The sequence below is a fragment of the Carcharodon carcharias genome, chromosome 13, assembly GCF_017639515.1.
Source record: "Carcharodon carcharias isolate sCarCar2 chromosome 13, sCarCar2.pri, whole genome shotgun sequence".
In the NCBI taxonomy this organism is placed as follows: Eukaryota; Metazoa; Chordata; class Chondrichthyes; order Lamniformes; family Lamnidae; genus Carcharodon; species Carcharodon carcharias.
In genome coordinates, this window is record NC_054479.1 from 75485927 (window position 1) to 75504008 (window position 18082).

General features: G+C 50.0%; 1 protein-coding gene across 1 annotated transcript in view; it reads right to left on the bottom strand.

The window, feature by feature from the left end:
* Positions 1 to 8679: 8679 nt before the first annotated feature.
* The window catches only part of LOC121285445 (MYC binding protein), a 43854-nt gene continuing 34451 nt past the window's right edge, over positions 8680 to 18082 (bottom strand). Inside the window, exon 5 of the mRNA XM_041201867.1 lies at positions 8680 to 9457. Coding sequence (XP_041057801.1) covers positions 9413 to 9457 — 45 coding nt within the window. The 3' untranslated portion in view covers positions 8680 to 9412. The remainder of the gene's footprint in view (positions 9458 to 18082) is intronic.

Sequence of the window (18082 nt, forward strand, 5' to 3'; positions counted from 1 at the left end):
CTATTTCCCACTCGGAATGTGGCAAACAGGCTGTTTGCTCAAGTGAATAGCAGTACCTTCCCCTTCTCCCTATCATCCAGACCATGCAGAGTGGCTGTCTGGTCTATTTCCTGGAAGTGACTGTATGGGTCCTTACCTAAATCTAACTTGGGGATTTTATCCGCTATTCCCTGTAATTGATCCAGGACATAGGATACCACGTGTTCCAGCTGTACAGCCCCCCGGTTGCCCATCAGCACCCTGCACATCATAGCCCTGTTGTATCATCTGGACCATAGGGGGATACCTATGGGGTGGGGTCACCTGCCCGATTGTCCCATATCCCAACCATCTCCCTCTTCCTTCTGAGGAAGCACCCTTGCTAAGGTCCATCTTTCCTCCCATTGCATATACTATTCCTCTAGTTCATCACAAGGCTTCCCATGGGCCATGATCTTCCTCCTGACTTTGCCTGCGTTTTTGTTCACTAACCAGAGACTGATATGCTATTTTCAGGTTGGCGCACTGTTTTTATACTTCCTCTGCCCTCCATCGCTCTGCACACTCCTTTTCTGCCCATGTGTCGTGCTGGTATTGGCTGTTTAAGCACTGGGTTTTATAGGAAGCTTGTGCCTAACTTCGGCACAATAGCTATATCTCTCACCAATTTGTTAAGAAAACAGGCAAAAGTGGTATGGTCAACAGAATGCCAAGCAGCCTTTGAAAAGCTGAAGGCAATCTGAATAAATGAACCAGTGTTGGCCGCCCCTGACTTTACCAAACCTTTTAAAATGGCAATTCATGCTAGTGACTTGGGGGTAGGTGCAGTCCTATTACAAGATGATAACTTAGGGGTAGAGAAACCGGTGGGGTACTTTTCCAAGAAACTAGATCAATATCAGAGGAAGTACTGTACAGTAGAAAAAGTTTAAAAGTGCGAGACTGTTTAGATTGAATGGTTGAAACAATAAATTCCTTGTAAAGATTGTTCACTACAAAGTTTGCAGTTTGAAAGACATGTCTATTGGAACAGGACAAGAGATATATACGATGTTGCAGTCCTGGAACAGAATGTACAATGAAAGACAGGATGGTGCTGGAAAGGAGTCCAGGACCAAGGGAGCTTGGTCCAGGACTCCTTACATTTTAATTGGCTCCTGACCAGGTGACCAGGGTTTTGTGTGTTAACAGTACAGCAGGAAGCTCCTGGCTTGCAAAGTGAAAACACCTAAAAATCTCTTTACTTCACATCTCTATTACCTGCTTTCTCTCTGAAAACCCCTGTAAAAAGGAAAAGAGGAAAACCACTGTTAGAGATATTGAAAGGCAAGTGCTCAACCAGTGAACTAAGTACTGAAAGTGCTGGAAGACCACCTCGTGTCACCAACAAAGAACTGAAAGGAATTTGAAAGACATCAAAATCAACCCCTCGGGTCCTGTACTCCGGAATTGGTGCTATTGAACTGTTTTATCCCACCCTTAAAATCCATGTTTTTGTGTCCTTATGTGTCGTGTGTGTGTGTATATATATATATATATATATATATATGTATGGATATGGATTTAGGAAGGGGGTAGAGTTTAAGATATAGTGTTAGAAGTTCATATTTTTTTCTTTTGCTACTGGTTAAAGACATTTTGTTCAGTAAACAGTTATTTACTTATGAAATTTATAAACCTGGTGCTTGTATTCTGTTAACCTAAGTTAAACAGTTAGGGAAAATTGGGGCAATCTGATGGTTTGGTCAAACTTTTCACATTTGTCGTGGCTTGGGTTACAGTGGAGCTTGATATTACAGCGCACTATCCTCAGTGAGTCATGACACCATGGAATTCCTAGCCTCTGACTTGCTTTTGTAGCCACAGTATTTATATGGATAGTCCAGTTCAGTTTCTGGTTAGTGGTAACCTCCAGGATGATGATAGTGGGGAATTCAGTGATTTTTGTTTATTTAGCGAACGTAAATCTCCAGAGCCAAGCAATTGCCTCATTTGCTGAATTTAAGGTGATTAGTCCACCCCTTAGTCTATAGAGGGAATACTCCTCAGTAATGTGCAGCATTGTTTGTGTCTTTCCAGAAGTGCATAAGGGGTTTGTACTGAGACCCTGACTTGTCCTAAATCTTTTTAGCAAGAACCCCTCCCACTGTGGTAGATCAAAACCTGCATTTGACAGGTGGATTTGTCACAAGCATCTTATTCATGACCTCCCATGTTTCCCATTCCTTGGTCCAAAGGATGTTGGCTAGTAGACCTAGCTAAGGGAGATTGCTCTCTATGGGACACCAAGATGGAAGGCAGGCAATAGGTGCATTGAATATATTGTTGTGGAGTAGTAAGTGAGGTGCATTGTGGATGGTTTCAACCAGCTAGGCAGACATGTGGTGGAATGATGTTTGCGATGATAGGAAGCCAGGGAAGGGGTGCTGAGTGACGAGCTCCAGTTATGATGTGCGTTGTTGCATTTAATTGAGTGTCAACAAGATGTACGTGTGATGACCTGTGCCAGACAGTTGCACAGTACTCTGCTGCGGAGTATGATAGGGCAAGTGCTGACGTCCGGAGTGTTGTGGCTGCTGCACCCCATGTAGATCCAGAAAAGTTCAGTTAATAAGCTGTTTCTGGTTTTGACCTTTACTGCTGTTTCTTTAGATGTTCCTGGAAGCTCAGAGTCCCACCTAGAGTGACTCCCAAGTATGTTGTGTTGGTTCATGCTTTATTCTCTGACCATCCATGTAAATATGCCATTCTTTTTTGGCACTGGCATTATGGAAGTGGAATACACTGGAACAAAAACAAAAAATGCTGGAAAAACTCAGCAGGCCTGGCAGCATCTGTGGAAAGAGAAACAGAATTAACATTTCGAGTCCATATGACCCTTCTTCAGAGCTGAAGAGAAGTGGAAATGTGATGAACTTTTTCCTGTTTAAGTGGTGTGGAGCAGGTGAAGCTGGATAGAAGACCAGTGATAGGTGGGGGCAAAGGAGAGATTGCCGGAGATGTCATGAACTAAAGGGCAAAGAGGGTGTCAATGGTAGTGGTTAATGCTAAAAAAGGCGCTGATTTTAACACCTTTTTTATCCCCCCTTCTATTTTCTATCCTTTTTTTTCTCCACCACCGCCCCCTCCCCCCACCCCATCCCCAAAGGGCCATCTGTTACTTGTTCCATGTTCTTTCCCACAATGCTCCCCTTGTTCTGTTATTATCACATTCCGCTTTCTCACCTTTCTGCCACTATCAGCACCTTTGTTGCAGATTTCCAGCATCCACAGTATTTTGCTTCCACCTTAGTGGAATACACTGGATTTGGTTTTAGAGGAATTCAATGTAAGTTGCCATGTGCTGTAAAGATGTCAACTTTGTAACATCTTCATTAAGGATCTGGTCCAGGGTGCAGAAGGATGGGGCTTGGATGGCACAACAGATGTTGTCAGCATAGATGATTTTATGAGATGTGGTTGGTGGCAGGTCATTTGTACATATGTTGAACAGTATTGGGGTTAGCACTGAGCCCTGTGGTAGTCCATCGGCCAATCACCTCCATGCCCATCTCCCTTGTCCTTGGAATCATTCTGTGATGATAAAGTCATTGAGTATCATGGGGTGATGGTTAGACTCTCTCTTGTTGGAGCTGGTCATTGACTGGCACTTGTGTGGTATAAGTGTTAATTGCCACTTATCTGGACACAAATCTGGATATTATCCAGGTCATGCTACATTTGGACATGGTCTGCTTCAGTATCTGAGCGAATGGTGAACATTGTACAATCATCAGCGAACATCCCCACTTCTAACCTTATTATGGAAGGAAGGCCATAGATGAAGCAGCTGAAGATATTTGTGCCTTGAACACTGCTCTGAGGAACTCCTGTAGTAATACCTTGGGTTGGGCAACCAACTCTGAGGAAGTAAAATAAGGGACACTTTGATTAGGCTGGTGGCAGGGGAGGGGCGGTGAGAACGTTGACTGGGATGTGGGATGTTGCTGGCGAGACAAGACACCAGTGTGGACGGGGTGGGGAGGAGGGTTTGCTGGGAAGGCTTTATAGTGAATTAACAATAAAATGCTGTACTTACAGTATGCCTCCTCGAACTCATCGACATGGCATGCTGCTCTCTCAAATCTCTGCACTGCTTGCCCGATGTCCCATGCTGCTCCTCAACACACAATCACACACACATACACAAGCAGCTCTGCCCACCTGCGCATTACAGAAACACTAAAGACCCTGTTCCCAATCCCTTCCCCCACTAACTGAACAACTGCTCTCCCCAACCCCGTTCCCCACTAACTCAACAGCTCCTCTCCCCAACCCCCTCCTCCATGAACTCAACAGCTGCTCTCCCCAAACCCCTCCCCCAATCACTCAATTGCTCTTCTCCCCAACCCCATTCACTCAACAGTTCCTCTCCCAAACTCTCTCCCCCACTCATTCCACAAATCCACTCCCCAACCCGCTCACCCACTCACTCAACAGCCTCTCTACCCAACCCCCTCCTTCGATCACTCAACAGCTCCTCTCCCCAACCTTCTCTCCCACTCACACAACAGCACCTATCCCCGATCCCCTCCCGCACTCACTAAGGTTCCTCTCCCCAACCCCCATCACTCAACAGCTCCTTTCTCCAACCCCCACTTACTCATCAGCTCCTCGCCCCAAACCCATTCTCCACTAACCCAACAGCTGCTCTCCCCAAACCCGACCCCCAATCATTCAAATGCTCTTCCTGCCAACCCCCTCCCCGACTAACTATACAGCTCCTCTCTTCAACCCATTCCCCGATTCACTCAACAGCTCCTCTACTCAACATCATCCCCCACTCACTCAACAGCTCATCTCCCCAACCCCTCCCCCACTCACTCAACAGCCTCTCTACCCAACCCCCTCCTCCACTTACTCAACAGCCTCTCTACGCAACCCCTTCCCCCACTCACTCAACCGCTCCTCTCCCCAATCCGCTCCCCCACTCACTCAACAGCTCCTCTCCTGAATCCCCTCCCCCACTCACTCAGGTTCCTCTCCACAAGTTCTTTCCCCACTCATTCGATAGCTCCTTGAACAACACCCCCACCCACTCACTCAACAGCTCCCCTCCCCCACTCACTCAACAGCCTCTCTACCCAACCTCCTCCTCCAATCACTCAACTGCTCCTCTCCCCAACCTTCTCTCCCACTCACTCAACAGCTCCTCTCCCAACCTCCTCCCCCACTCACTCAACAGCTCCTCTCCCCAACTCACTCAACAGCTCTTCTCCCTAACCCCCTCCCCATGCATTCAACAGCTCCTCTTCACAACCCCTCCCCCCACTCACACAACAGCTCCTCTCCCCAACCCCCTCTCCCAATCATTCAACAGTTCCTCTTCCCAACCCCCTCCCCCACTCACTCAACCGCTCCTCTCCCCAATCCCTTCCCCCGCTCACTCAACAGCTCCTCTCTCCACCCCCTCCCCCACTCACTCAACAGCTCCCCTCCCCCACTAACTCAACAACTCCTCTCCCTAACCCCCTCCCCCATCACTTAACAGCTCCTCAACCCAACCCCCTCCCTCACTCAGCAGCCCCTCTGCCTAACTCTTCTTCCTCCTCACTCAGTAGGCCCCTTTCACACCCTGTCATGCCAACATCCTCCACTCCAGCCTGTTGGGCCCCGCACCTCCCTGGGGCTGCTGCCAGTTCCCCACCCAAGACTCGGGCCTCCTGGATACCAAAACCTTCCCCTGCCCTTCACTGAGGGATAACACCGGACTCCATGCTCAGGGCTGCCAGATGCCCCACCATCTCCCCAGGCTTGCTGATTCTGGTTGGACCGCAGAGGAGACTCCGGCTTCCCTGCCCTGACTGCACATGCAGACACCAAAGATACTTAGTCAGTAGCAAGTGAAGATTTCCCAGTAGTTCCTGTCCAGAGAAATATGGGACAAATGGCATCCTGGGAAGCCAACGTACGTGACATGGGACAAATTAAAAATTTATGGGACTTACATGCACTGGCATGCCACGCATCCACACCATCCTGAGACAGTCACAACTGAGTTGTGCTGGTTGCATAGCCAGAATGCCTGACACTCGCTTACCAAAGTGAATCTTCTATCGCGAGCTTGAGTCTGGGGTGAGCTTTCATGGCGGTCAAAGGATCACTGCACCTGGTGCAGCCAAATAAAAAAGTGTGGCCTCCTTCAATGTGGAAGCACATATCAAAATCAGAGAGAAAACACAAGGAGCGGAAATCCCAAGCCAGCAACCTGTCCAAAACTCAAATCGTCTACAGTATCCTGTCCTATTTGTAGCAGAACCTTCCGGGTGCAGATCGGCCTTAGCAGTCACCTATTTACCCACCGGAACCCTACAAAACACCCCAGATGATGAACATGGTCTTCTTCAACTTGAAGGACAAACAAGAGCACATCTCTTAGAGACTTATCAAATCACTTCAGACAGGTGGAAAGTCAACCCGGAACTTTCCGTATCAGAGGAACATTGAGCCATTCTGGTACTTATCAACTGCCCATTATGTACAAAAGCCACATCTCATCACAGTCACCCTCAGCAGAGGACTGTAGTCCACATTATATTTGATTCAAGATTAAATTAAGCAATTGACCCATCTGATCCTGCTGGCATCATCTGCAAGTACTGCTAATAACTGAACTCAAAATACATTTTCTTGGCTTTGCTCTGATCAGTTGCTGCAGGGACCCAGGAAGAAACTAATTCAAGGAATAGAACATCTTCACTGCTCACTTGTTAGTTAAGCAAGGTGCTGTGAGCTGACAAAACATGAGCTGCATAGGCTCCATGGTTGTGCTGAGACAGCAGAGGAGTGCTGAAGACAAAATTGTCATCACTTCCTGAAAATTCTGCAAGGTATGGATGGTGAATAGCCTTTGTGAATCAGTAAGAGGGGCAGACATAAATTATAATTTATGAATCAGTAAAAGGGGCAGACACAAATTATAATTTATAGCCTTTGTGAATCAGTAAGAGGGGCAAACATAAATTATAATTCAGTTAGAAGATGGGTTTACTCTGAAGAATTTTATTATGGACGTGGGCTGACCTAACCATTAGCATAAAGACATTTGCAGAAGGAAGATTAAAAATGTTAACATTGATACCATTAGCTGGAAATAGGTGGCTAACTACTGGCCACAGTGGAGTACTGTGCTGCATTAGCGACCCAAAGACACTAAATAGCAGTTGTTGATAAAGAGGAGAAAGCAAAGAGCAAACAGAAAACAACAGAGTGAAAGCAATGTTCCCTTTAAGCTGTTTGTTGTGTCCAGGTCAGCTCTCTACAAGAGAAACCAGCTAGTCCCACACCCATCCTTTCCATCAAAGCAGCATTTGACTGAATGTGACATCAAGGAGCCCTAGCAAAACTAGTGTCAATGGGAATCGGGGAAAACTCTCCACTGGTTGGAGTCATACCTAGCACAAAGGAAGATGGTTGTTCGGAGCTCAATCATCTCAGTTCCAGGACATCACTGCAGGGGTTCCTCAGTGTGGTGTCCTAGGCCCAACCAACTTGAGTTGCTTCATCAATGACCTTCCTAGTGTGGTGCCTAGAATTTGACATAATATTCCAATTGTGGCTGAGGCAGTGTTTTATAAAGGTTCCTTGTAACTTTCTGGCTTTTATATGCGATGCCTCAATTTATGAAGCCTTTTCATCCACTTTCTCAATCCCTGCCACCTTCATCAATTTGGCCCCATGTCTCTGTACCTTTTATTTCATATTGCCTTTCCTCATTCATCCTTGCAAAATATATTACCTCACACTTCTTTCCATAGGATCTGGCACATGTCCATCCACTCCATCAGCTTGTGTCCTATTGAAGCCAATCACTATCCTCCTCACTGAACTTCCAAATTGTGTATCAACTGCGAATTTTGAAATTGCACCTGTGCACCCAAATCTAGTTCATTAATGTACATGAAGGAAAATAGGAGTCCTAATAACCCTCTAGTCTGAAAAAGAGTAGTTCACCACCACGATTTCCTGTCACTCAGCTAACTTTTATCCCATGGGCTTCAACTTTACAAATGTGTTACATGGCACTTTATCAGATGTCTTTTAGATGTGTATGTATACCACATCAACTGCATTACCCCAATTAACCCTGTTATTTAATTGAAAAATTCAATCAAGTTAATTAAACACTATTTGCCTTTAACAAATTCATGCTGGCTTTCTTTAATTAATCCACACTTGCCCAAGTGACTGTTAATTTTGTCCTGGATATTTGAATTACAGGGAACGTTGACGGAGAAGGAAGAGAAAGAGAGCAGGGAGGGTAAAGGGAAGGAAATGGAGAAAAGGGAGCAGAAAGAAAAATGGAGAGAAAAAAAGAGACCAGAGCGGCAGGAGGAAGAAGAAGAAAGAGGGAAGAGAGGAGAGCGTAGGGACGGATTTCAGGAGAGGTATGGGATGATAGGAAAGAGAGCAGTCACAAATGGCATGCTGGCAGAAGAGACTGACAGTAGAACTTCAGGATAAAGAAGAATAATGGGAAAGGATGGAGATACGATTTAGAAATAGCTCCAAGTGAAGGGCTGACACCAGGACAGGAAGATGGGCAGAAGGTTCTCCTCCTTATGCTGTAATTTCCATTACAATTGGAAATACCACACCTGTTGCTTTGGAAGAGATTGCCTCATGGAATCTACTTGGTGCATTTATGAATAAACATATCAATGATGCGCAAAGAGAATTTATTGAGTAAATACAAAAAGGGAACATTGAACTCTTGTACAACTAGAAATAACAATAGGACTTGTGTAGTTATGAGCCAATAAGGTCTGTTTTCAGACTAATGGTGCAGTCTGATGATAAGACTACTGCTGCTGCTCCAAGACACCACTGCACACCATTTTGTCAGTGGATCACCATTAGCTTTTCTCCAGGCTGTGGGCATGATGACAAGAAACCATCCAACAAGGAGGCCCATATTTCAACTTGAATACCATCAATTTCCAAACAACGGTAACACTTGTTCAGGGTGGCTTGTGAACAGATAATGCAGTGCCAGCTCCATTGGCCAAAAGTGACGTGAAGTCGTTAACGCCTGTTTTATTCCTCCCCTTGTCCCCAATCTAACAAGGAAGCAACACAAATAATGTTTCCTAATCTGCTCAGTACAGCTCTCTCCCAAAGTTTAAAATGAGTGTTAAATGCATTCTTTTTACCCTGCTGCAGTGTCTAATTCCTAATGCTGCACTGGAGAAACACACAACAGTGGTATTAGTGCAGTGTGGTCAGCTGAAAGTGGCAATTTATTTGGCATGTGTAACCTAAAGGACTGGCTGCATTTCAAACCATTTTCTTCCCCTGAATAGGAGTCAATTCCCCAAACTCAATATAATTTGCTAGGTGATTTTATCAGATCCCTTTCATGCATTCTTCCAATGATGTGGAAAGTCTTGATTTATTATTCAGGTTGCCCTTCCTCTTTTGGGGGTTCAAACTGTGCAAGCTGTGAACAACAGATTGAAATACTTTAGCTTTCATTAAAATTAACTTCCTAGATGATTCCTGCATCAAAAACATGTCACCTGCAAACTCTGCAATGCTCTCAGCGAAATAGTTTTTACAGTTGAAGCAGACTTTTTTTAAGCAAAATTGTAAATCTTCTACAAAAAATACACAAATCAAAGCAGGATTTTAAAACTGAACATAATTCAACGTAGACTCTAAATAACTTGAATACAATCCTTTCAAACCTTTTTACAGTGACCACCTGGCCTTTGCTATTTTAGGCAGGGAGAGAAAGGACAATAAAACAGTAAACGGGCGATAACAAGTGTTTGCAGGCATCTGACCCCTAAAATAAAATCTCTTTAAAATGTATTTCACATTGCTGAGTTAGCTCACAAATGGCATGCTGGCAGAAGAGACTGACAGTAGAACGAGACGGGCCCGGTGTGCTGTGTATCACTGTCATTAGTGTCCAGCTGTTTCACCATCACATCAATGGACGCACAGCAGCTCCTTGTTACTTGAAAAGGGTATTTATAGTTTTAATGCAACTCTCTCTATCCTTTGTCCTAATAATCATGACAGAACAAGACTGGGAATGGGTGGACAGACTTAGATAGAAAGCAGACCATTCGGCCATCGTGTCTGCAGCAGCTCTTTACTAAAGCAATCCTAAACTAATCCCACTGTCCCATGCTATCCTCATAATCCTGTAACATTTCCAAACTGATGACTCTCTCCTCAGAGATGAGTTTGTTCAGGGTTATGATGTTTGCAGAATAGAAAGGGATAGGGACACTAGTGTGAGAATTTTCGAACAGGGGTGTTTTTTTCCCTCAGGGGAGTGCGCGAACGCAGTCCCCCACTGTTGGACCAGGAGCCAATGTATGTCAACGAGCAAGGAGGTGATAGGTGGACTGGGCTTGGTGTGAGATAGGATATAGACAGCAGAGTTTGGATGAGCTTTGGTTTGGGGAGGAATGATGTGAGCGTGGCCAGAAGAGAATTGGAATAAAAACTGAAAATGCTAGAAATACTTAGCAGGTCTGGCAGCATCTGTGGAGAGAGAGACAGAATTTACGACCTGAAACAGCTTCCTCTCTTCACAAATGCTGCTAGACCTGCTGAGCGTTTCCAGGGTTTTGTTTTTATTTCAGATTTCCAGAATCAGCTTATTTTACTTTTGAAGAATTGGGAAGAGTCAAATCTGGAGGTAGCAAAAGCATGGATCAGAGCTTCAGCAGCATTTCAGCAAGAGTTACATAGAAATTAGGAGCACGGGTAGGCCATTCGGCCCTTTCAGCCTGCTCCGCCGTTCATTATCATGGCTGATCATCCAACTCAATAGCCTGCTCCTGCTTTCTCCCCATACCCTTTGATCCCTTTCACCCCAAGGGCTATATCTAACTCCTTCTTGAAAGCATACAATGTTTTAGTCTGCTGAGGCTGGGTGGAGATGGGTAATGTTATGGAAGTGAAAATATGATGAAAGTATGCTGTCAGATAACTCTGTCATATTTGACAGTGAGACCGTAAACAATTTGGTTCAGCCTCAGAGAATGGTGAGGGAGATGGATGGAGTTGGTGGCTAGGGAGCAGGATTTGGAGCTGGGCAAAGACAGTAGCTTAGTTCTTCCCATATCTAACTGGAGGAAATTGTACCTCAGTCAGGACTGGGTGTCAGGCTGCTCCCTGACAATGCAGATGGTGTGGAAGTGAAGTAGAGTTGGGTGTCGTCAGGGTACAGGTTAAACCTGATGTTGCATCTTTGGATGTCCCTTTCCTTTCCTTTTTCAGTTCTCTGCACTTAGAATTCCCTTAGAGTGTTGTACAGGTAGATAAAAGCATAAAAAGGCATATGGGGTTTACAAATTGGGGCCGAGTCCTAAAGGACATAACTGCTAGACTGGGTCTGCAGCAGGCGGTGTGGGAACCAAGAAGAGGGAAAAACATACTTGACCTCATCCTCATCAACCTGCCTGCTGCGGATGCATCTGTCCATGACAGTATCGGTGGGAGTGACCACTGCAGAGTCATTATGGAGACGAAGTCCTGTCATCACATTGAGGATACTCTCCATCGTGTTGTGTGGGATACATTTCAAATAGATATAGCAACTCAAGACTGGGCAACCATGAGGCACCATCAACAGCAGCAGAATCGTATAGAACCACAATCTATAACCTCATGGCCTAGCATATCCCCCACTCTATCATTACCACCAAGCCAGGGGATCATTCCTGGTTCAATGAAGAGTGCAGGAGCAGCACCAGGCATACCTAAAAATGAGGTGTCAACCTGATGGAGCTTAAGCACAGGACTACTTGCATGCCAAACAGCAAAAGCAAGTGATAGACAGGGCTAAGTAATTCCACAACCAATGGATCAGATCTAAGCTCTGCACTCCTGCCACATCCAGCACTGGAGGAGGTGGCTCCATAAATATCCCCATGCTCAAAGATGGGGGAGCCCAGCACTGCAGTGCAAAAGGTAAGGCTTAAGCATTTGGAAGAATCTTCAGCCGGAAGTGTCGTGTGGATGATCCATCTCGGCCTCCTCCGGAGGTCCTCAGCATCACAGATGCCAGTCTTCAGCCAATTCAATTCACTTCATGTGATATCAAGAAATGGCTGAAGGCACTGGATACTGCAAAGGCTATGTTCCGAGAATAGTACTGAAGACTTGTGCTCCAGAATTATTGCTCCCTTAGCCCAGCTGTTCCAGTACAGATACAACACTAGCATCTATCCAGCTATATGGAAAATTGCCCAGGTGTGTCTTGTACAAAAAAACAGGACAAATCCAACCTGGCCAATTACACCTCATCAGTCTACTCTCCATCATCAGTTGTCCTCAGGGACGGGAAGTATGCGTTGTGCTTCCTGCAAGAAACCCATACCGTTCCGGGAGACGAAGCCACGTGGCTCCTGGAGTGGCGAGGGGGGGGTCTACATGAGTCACCTAGCCTCCAATTCTGGCGGGGTGGCTATCTTGTTGGCCCCGCATTTTCAGCCGGAGATCTTGGGGGTCAAGGAGCCGGTGCCAGGCCGGTTGCTGCACCTGACTGTGCGTCTGGGGGGGGGGCGGTGCTTCACTTTGTGAATGTGTACGCTCCCCTGGGCACGCAGCAGCAAGCGAGCTTCTTTGAAGAAGTGTCCACTCATCTCGGCTCCATCGACGCTGGCGAGTGCATCGTCCTCGGGGGGGATTTCAATTGCACCCTCAGGGTCCGGGACCGTCACGGTACCCCGCACTGCACGCGAGGTGTGAGTAAGTTGCGGGACCTGGTCAGGTCCTTCGACTTAGTGGACGTCTGGCGAAATCTCCATCCTGACTCCAGCGTGTTCACCTTTGTGTCACCTGGAGTCGGAGCATCCAGACTCGACCGCCTTTACGTTTCGAAGGCGTACGTGTCCTGCGTTCCGGCTGCTTCTATACAGCAGGTTCCGTGCACGGACCACCGTCTGGTGTGGGCGGAGCTCACTTCGTTCTGCGCTCGGACGGGGTCCGCGTACTGGCATTTTAATAACCTGTTGTTGGAAGACCAGCGGTTCCTGGACTCGTTCCGTCGCTTCTGGGCCGGCTGGAGAAGGAAGCGGGGAGGCTTCCCCTCCTTGAGGCTATGGTGGGACGTGGGCAAGACTCACGTCCGAGTTTTCTGTCAAGAGTACGCGAAGGGGTCGACAAAGAGACGCAAATCCAGGGTCGAGGAGTTGGAGAAGGAGGTGCTCGACCTGGAGGCACGTCTCCGTCAGCCCGACGTGGACCCGGCCCTGCGGTCGGTGTACGATGAGAAGAAGGGCGCGCTGCGGGACCTGCAACTGGTCGGGTCTCGGGGCGCGTTCGGGAGGTCGCGGATCTGTTTCCTTAAGGAGATGGACCGTGGCTCTCCCTTCTTCTACTCACTGGAAAAAAGGCACGGGGTCCGTAAGCAGCTCTTTACGCTGCTGGCCGACGACGGATCCCTTGTCTCGGATCCGGAGGGCATCAGGGCCATTGCCCGAGATTACTACACTGCCCTTTTCTCTCCGGATCCGTCCAGTGAGGAAGCTTGCAGAGTTTTGTGGGAGGACCTGCCGCAGGTCGGCCCGGAGTGCGCCGGAAAGCTCGACTCCCCTATAAGTCTGGGGGAGCTGACCGGCGCACTCGACGGTCTTTCTAGGGGCAAAACCCCGGGACTAGACGGGCTGACCGTGGAGTTCTTCAGGGCGTTCTGGGACGTCTTGGGGAGCGACTTCGCGGGGGTCCTGGGGGAGAGTATTGCTACCGGGGAGATGCCCCTTTCGTGGCGCAGGGCCGTGATTGCCCTGCTGCCGAAGGGGGATCTCCGCCTTCTTAAAAACTGGCACCCGGTCTCCCTCCTCAGCACGGACTACAAAATCTTCGCCCGAGCCATGTCTTCTCGGCTCGGCACCGTGCTGGACCATATGATCCACCCTGACCAGTCCTACACCGTCCCGGACCGAACCATTTATGATAACATCCATCTGGTCCGGGACATCATCCACCATTCCCAGAGGGCTGGTCTGTCGAGCGCCTTCCTGTCTCTCGATCAGGAGAAGGCGTTCGACAGGGTGGATCACGAATACTTACTCGGAACTCTGCGAGCTTTCGGGTTCGGGACGCATTTTGTCTCCCGGATCCGACTTCTGTACACCGCCGCGGAGTGTCTAGTGAAGGTTAACGGGTCCCTGACGGCGCCCCTTCGCTTTGGGAGAGGGGTACGTCAGGGCTGCCCCCTGTCTGGCCAGTTGTATTCTATTTGCGTGGAGCCTTTCCTGCGCCTCTTGCGGAGGAGGTTGTCGGGATTGGTTCTGCGCGGGCCGGGCATCGGGGTGGTCCTTTCGGCTTACGCCGATGACGTGCTCCTTATGTTTAGTGACCCGGCTGACCTGCGGAGGATGCGCGAGTGCCAGGAGGTCTACTCTGCCGCTTCTGCCAGGATCAACTGGGGTAAGTGTTCTGGACTCCTGGTCGGTCAGTGGCAGATGGATCCCCTACCCGAGGAGCTCAGGCCTTTCACCTGGAGCAGGACCAGCCTCCTCTACCTGGGGGTCCATCTCTGCCCCGCTGAGGAATCCTGGCCGGCAAACTGGCAGGAACTGGAGACGAAAGTCACCGCTCGCCTGCGGCGCTGGACAGGACTGCTCCGAGTGCTATCTTACCGGGGTCGAGTTCTGGTCATAAACCAGCTGATCGCCGCCATGTTGTGGTATCGGCTGGTCACTTTGACCCCTCCCCCGGACTTTGTCACAAGAATCCAGAGATTGTTAGTCGACTTCTTCTGGGACAAAAGATTGCACTGGGTCGCTGCCGAGGTTCTGAGTCTCCCGCTTAGGGAGGGTGGTCAGGCACACAGGTGGCGACTTTCCGCCTTCAGACCCTGCAGCGATACCTCTACGTTGAGCCTCCTCCTAGATGGTGTGCCCTGATGACGTATTTCTTCCGTCAGGTGCACGGCCTGAATTATGACGTGCAGCTCCTGTTTATAGAACAGCTGGGCCTCGGTGGCTCCTTGCAGGCGTTGCCCGTCTTTTACCAGGACCTGATCAAAGTCTGGAAAGTGGTCGCCTCGCGACGCAGTTCTCCCCCGTCAGGAGTAGCGGCTATCGTCAGAGAGCCGCTGCTCAGGAATCCGCCCCTCCGTCCTTTTCAGTGGTTGGCGGAGAGGAGGGCTGTGGCCGCAGGGGTGACCAGGATCGGGGACGTGCTGGGTGGCGGAGGACTGGGCTGGATGCTCCCGCAGGAGTTGGCGCGACGCGCGTCTGTGAGTGTCCAGGTCGCAGCCGATGCCATCCAAGACCTGAGAACGGTCGTGCTCGGACCTGACGTTATTTTGGGTCTTGAGGTGGCCCAGGTGCGCGGTGGTCTTCCGTCTGAGCGTTCCCCTGTTCGGACGGAATTCCACATTGGCCCCAAGCCCCGAACCCTCCCTCGGGTGCTGGTGCCCCGCAATATGAGCCGCCTCGGGGACATGCCCTCTGTGCCTTTTGGCACAGCAAAGAGGGGCTTTTTGTATGGACTGCTGCTGCACACCTTCCATTTTCTCACCCTTGTCCGTCGACCGGACACGCCCTGGCGTGCCTTGTTGCCGTCCGGCGGCGGAGGCCCTCGATGGGATGCCCTCTACGGAGGTGTCCTCCCCCTTTCTATCGGGGACCTGGGTTGGAGGGTGTTGCATGCAGCAGTCCCTTATAATAAGAGGATGCATAGGTTCACGGACTCTCAGGACACATGCCCATTTTGCGGTCTTGTGGAGTCCGTGGACCATGTATACATAGGGTGTTGTAGGCTGCACTCCCTTTTTAGTTATTTGAAAAACCTTTTATTGATGTTTTGTTTGCACTTCAGCCCCACGCTCCTGATGTACGGGCACCCGGTGCGGAAGGGGGTCGGGAAGGAGGAGGACCTCCTCGTGAACCTGCTCCTGGGCCTGGCCAAGTTGGCCATTAACAGGTCCAGGCAGCGGGCGATCGACGGGGGAGTCCCGCCCGATTGTTTGTCCCTCTTCCGCGGCTACGTTCGCTGCCGGATGTCCCTGGAGAAGGAGCACGCGGTGTCTGCTGGCACTCTCGAGGCCTTCCGTGCTCGGTGGGCACCGCGGGGACTGGGGTGTTTTGTTGACCCCTTTAATCACATTTTGATTTAAAGTTTGTAAGTTTCCTTTAAACTTTGTTCTTGGTTTTACAGCTGACCTGAATTAGGGGCTGTGCCTGATTTATCCCAATTTTGTTGATTTGGTTTTCATTTAAAAGATTATCAGTTAAGTATTGTCCTCAGGGACGGGAAGTATGCGTTGTGCTTCCTGCAAGAAACCCATACCGTTCCGGGAGACGAAGCCACGTGGCTCCTGGAGTGGCGAGGGGGGGTCTACATGAGTCACCTAGCCTCCAATTCTGGCAGGGTGGCTATCTTGTTGGCCCCGCATTTTCAGCCGGAGATCTTGGGGGTCAAGGAGCCAGTGCCAGGCCGGTTGCTGCACCTGACTGTGCGTCTGGGGGGGGCGGTGCTTCACTTTGTGAATGTGTACGCTCCCCTGGGCACGCAGCAGCAAGCGAGCTTCTTTGAAGAAGTGTCCACTCATCTCGGCTCCATCGACGCTGGCGAGTGCATCGTCCTCGGGGGGGATTTCAATTGCACCCTCGGGGTCCGGGACCGTCACGGTACCCCGCACTGCACGCGAGGTGTGAGTAAGTTGCGGGACCTAGTCAGGTCCTTCGACTTAGTGGACGTCTGGCGAAATCTCCATCCTGACTCCAGAGTGTTCACCTTTGTGTCACCTGGAGTCGGAGCGTCCAGACTCGACCGCCTTTACGTTTCGAAGGCGTACGTGTCCTGCGTTCCGGCTGCTTCTATACAGCAGGTTCCGTGCACGGACTACCGTCTGGTGTGGGCGGAGCTCACTTCGTTCTGCGCTCGGACGGGGTCCGCGTTCTGGCATTTTAATAACCTGTTGTTGGAAGACCAGCGGTTCCTGGACTCGTTCCGTCGCTTCTGGGCCGGCTGGAGAAGGAAGCGGGGAGGCTTCCCCTCCTTGAGGCTATGGTGGGAAGTGGGCAAGACTCACGTCCGAGTTTTCTGTCAAGAGTATGCGAAGGGGTCGACAAAGAGACGCAAATCCAGGGTTGAGGAGTTGGAGAAGGAGGTGCTCGACCTGGAGGCACGTCTCCGTCAGCCCGACGCGGACCCGGCCCTGCGGTCGGTGTACGATGAGAAGAAGGGCGCGCTGCGGGACCTGCAACTGGTCGGGTCTCGGGGCGCGTTCGTGAGGTCGCGGATCTGTTTCCTTAAGGAGATGGACCGTGGCTCTCCCTTCTTCTACTCACTGGAAAAAAGGCACGGGGTCCGTAAGCAGCTCTTTACGCTGCTGGCCGACGACGGATCCCTTGTCTCGGATCCGGAGGGCATCAGGGCCATTGCCCGAGATTACTACACTGCCCTGTTCTCTCCGGATCCGTCCAGTGAGGAAGCTTGCAGAGTTTTGTGGGAGGACCTGCCGCAGGTCGGCCCGGAGTGCGCCGGAAAGCTCGACTCCCCTATAAGTCTGGGGGAGCTGACCGGCGCACTCGACGGTCTTTCTAGGGGCAAAACCCCGGGACTAGACGGGCTGACCGTGGAGTTCTTCAGGGCGTTCTGGGACGTCTTGGGGAGCGACTTCGCGGGGGTCCTGGGGGAGAGCATTGCTACCGGGGAGATGCCCCTTTCGTGGCGCAGGGCCGTGATTGCCCTGCTGCCGAAGAAGGGGGATCTCCGCCTTCTTAAAAACTGGCGCCCGGTCTCCCTCCTCAGCACGGACTACAAAATCTTCGCCCGAGCCATGTCTTCTCGGCTCGGCACCGTGCTGGACCACATGATCCACCCTGACCAGTCCTACACCGTCCCGGACCGAACCATTTATGATAACATCCATCTGGTCCGGGACATCATCCACCATTCCCAGAGGGCTGGTCTGTCGAGCGCCTTCCTGTCTCTCGATCAGGAGAAGGCGTTCGACAGGGTGGATCACGAATACTTACTCGGAACTCTGCGAGCTTTCGGGTTCGGGACGCATTTTGTCGCCCGGATCCGACTTCTGTACACTGCCGCGGAGTGTCTAGTGAAGGTTAACGGGTCCCTGACGGCG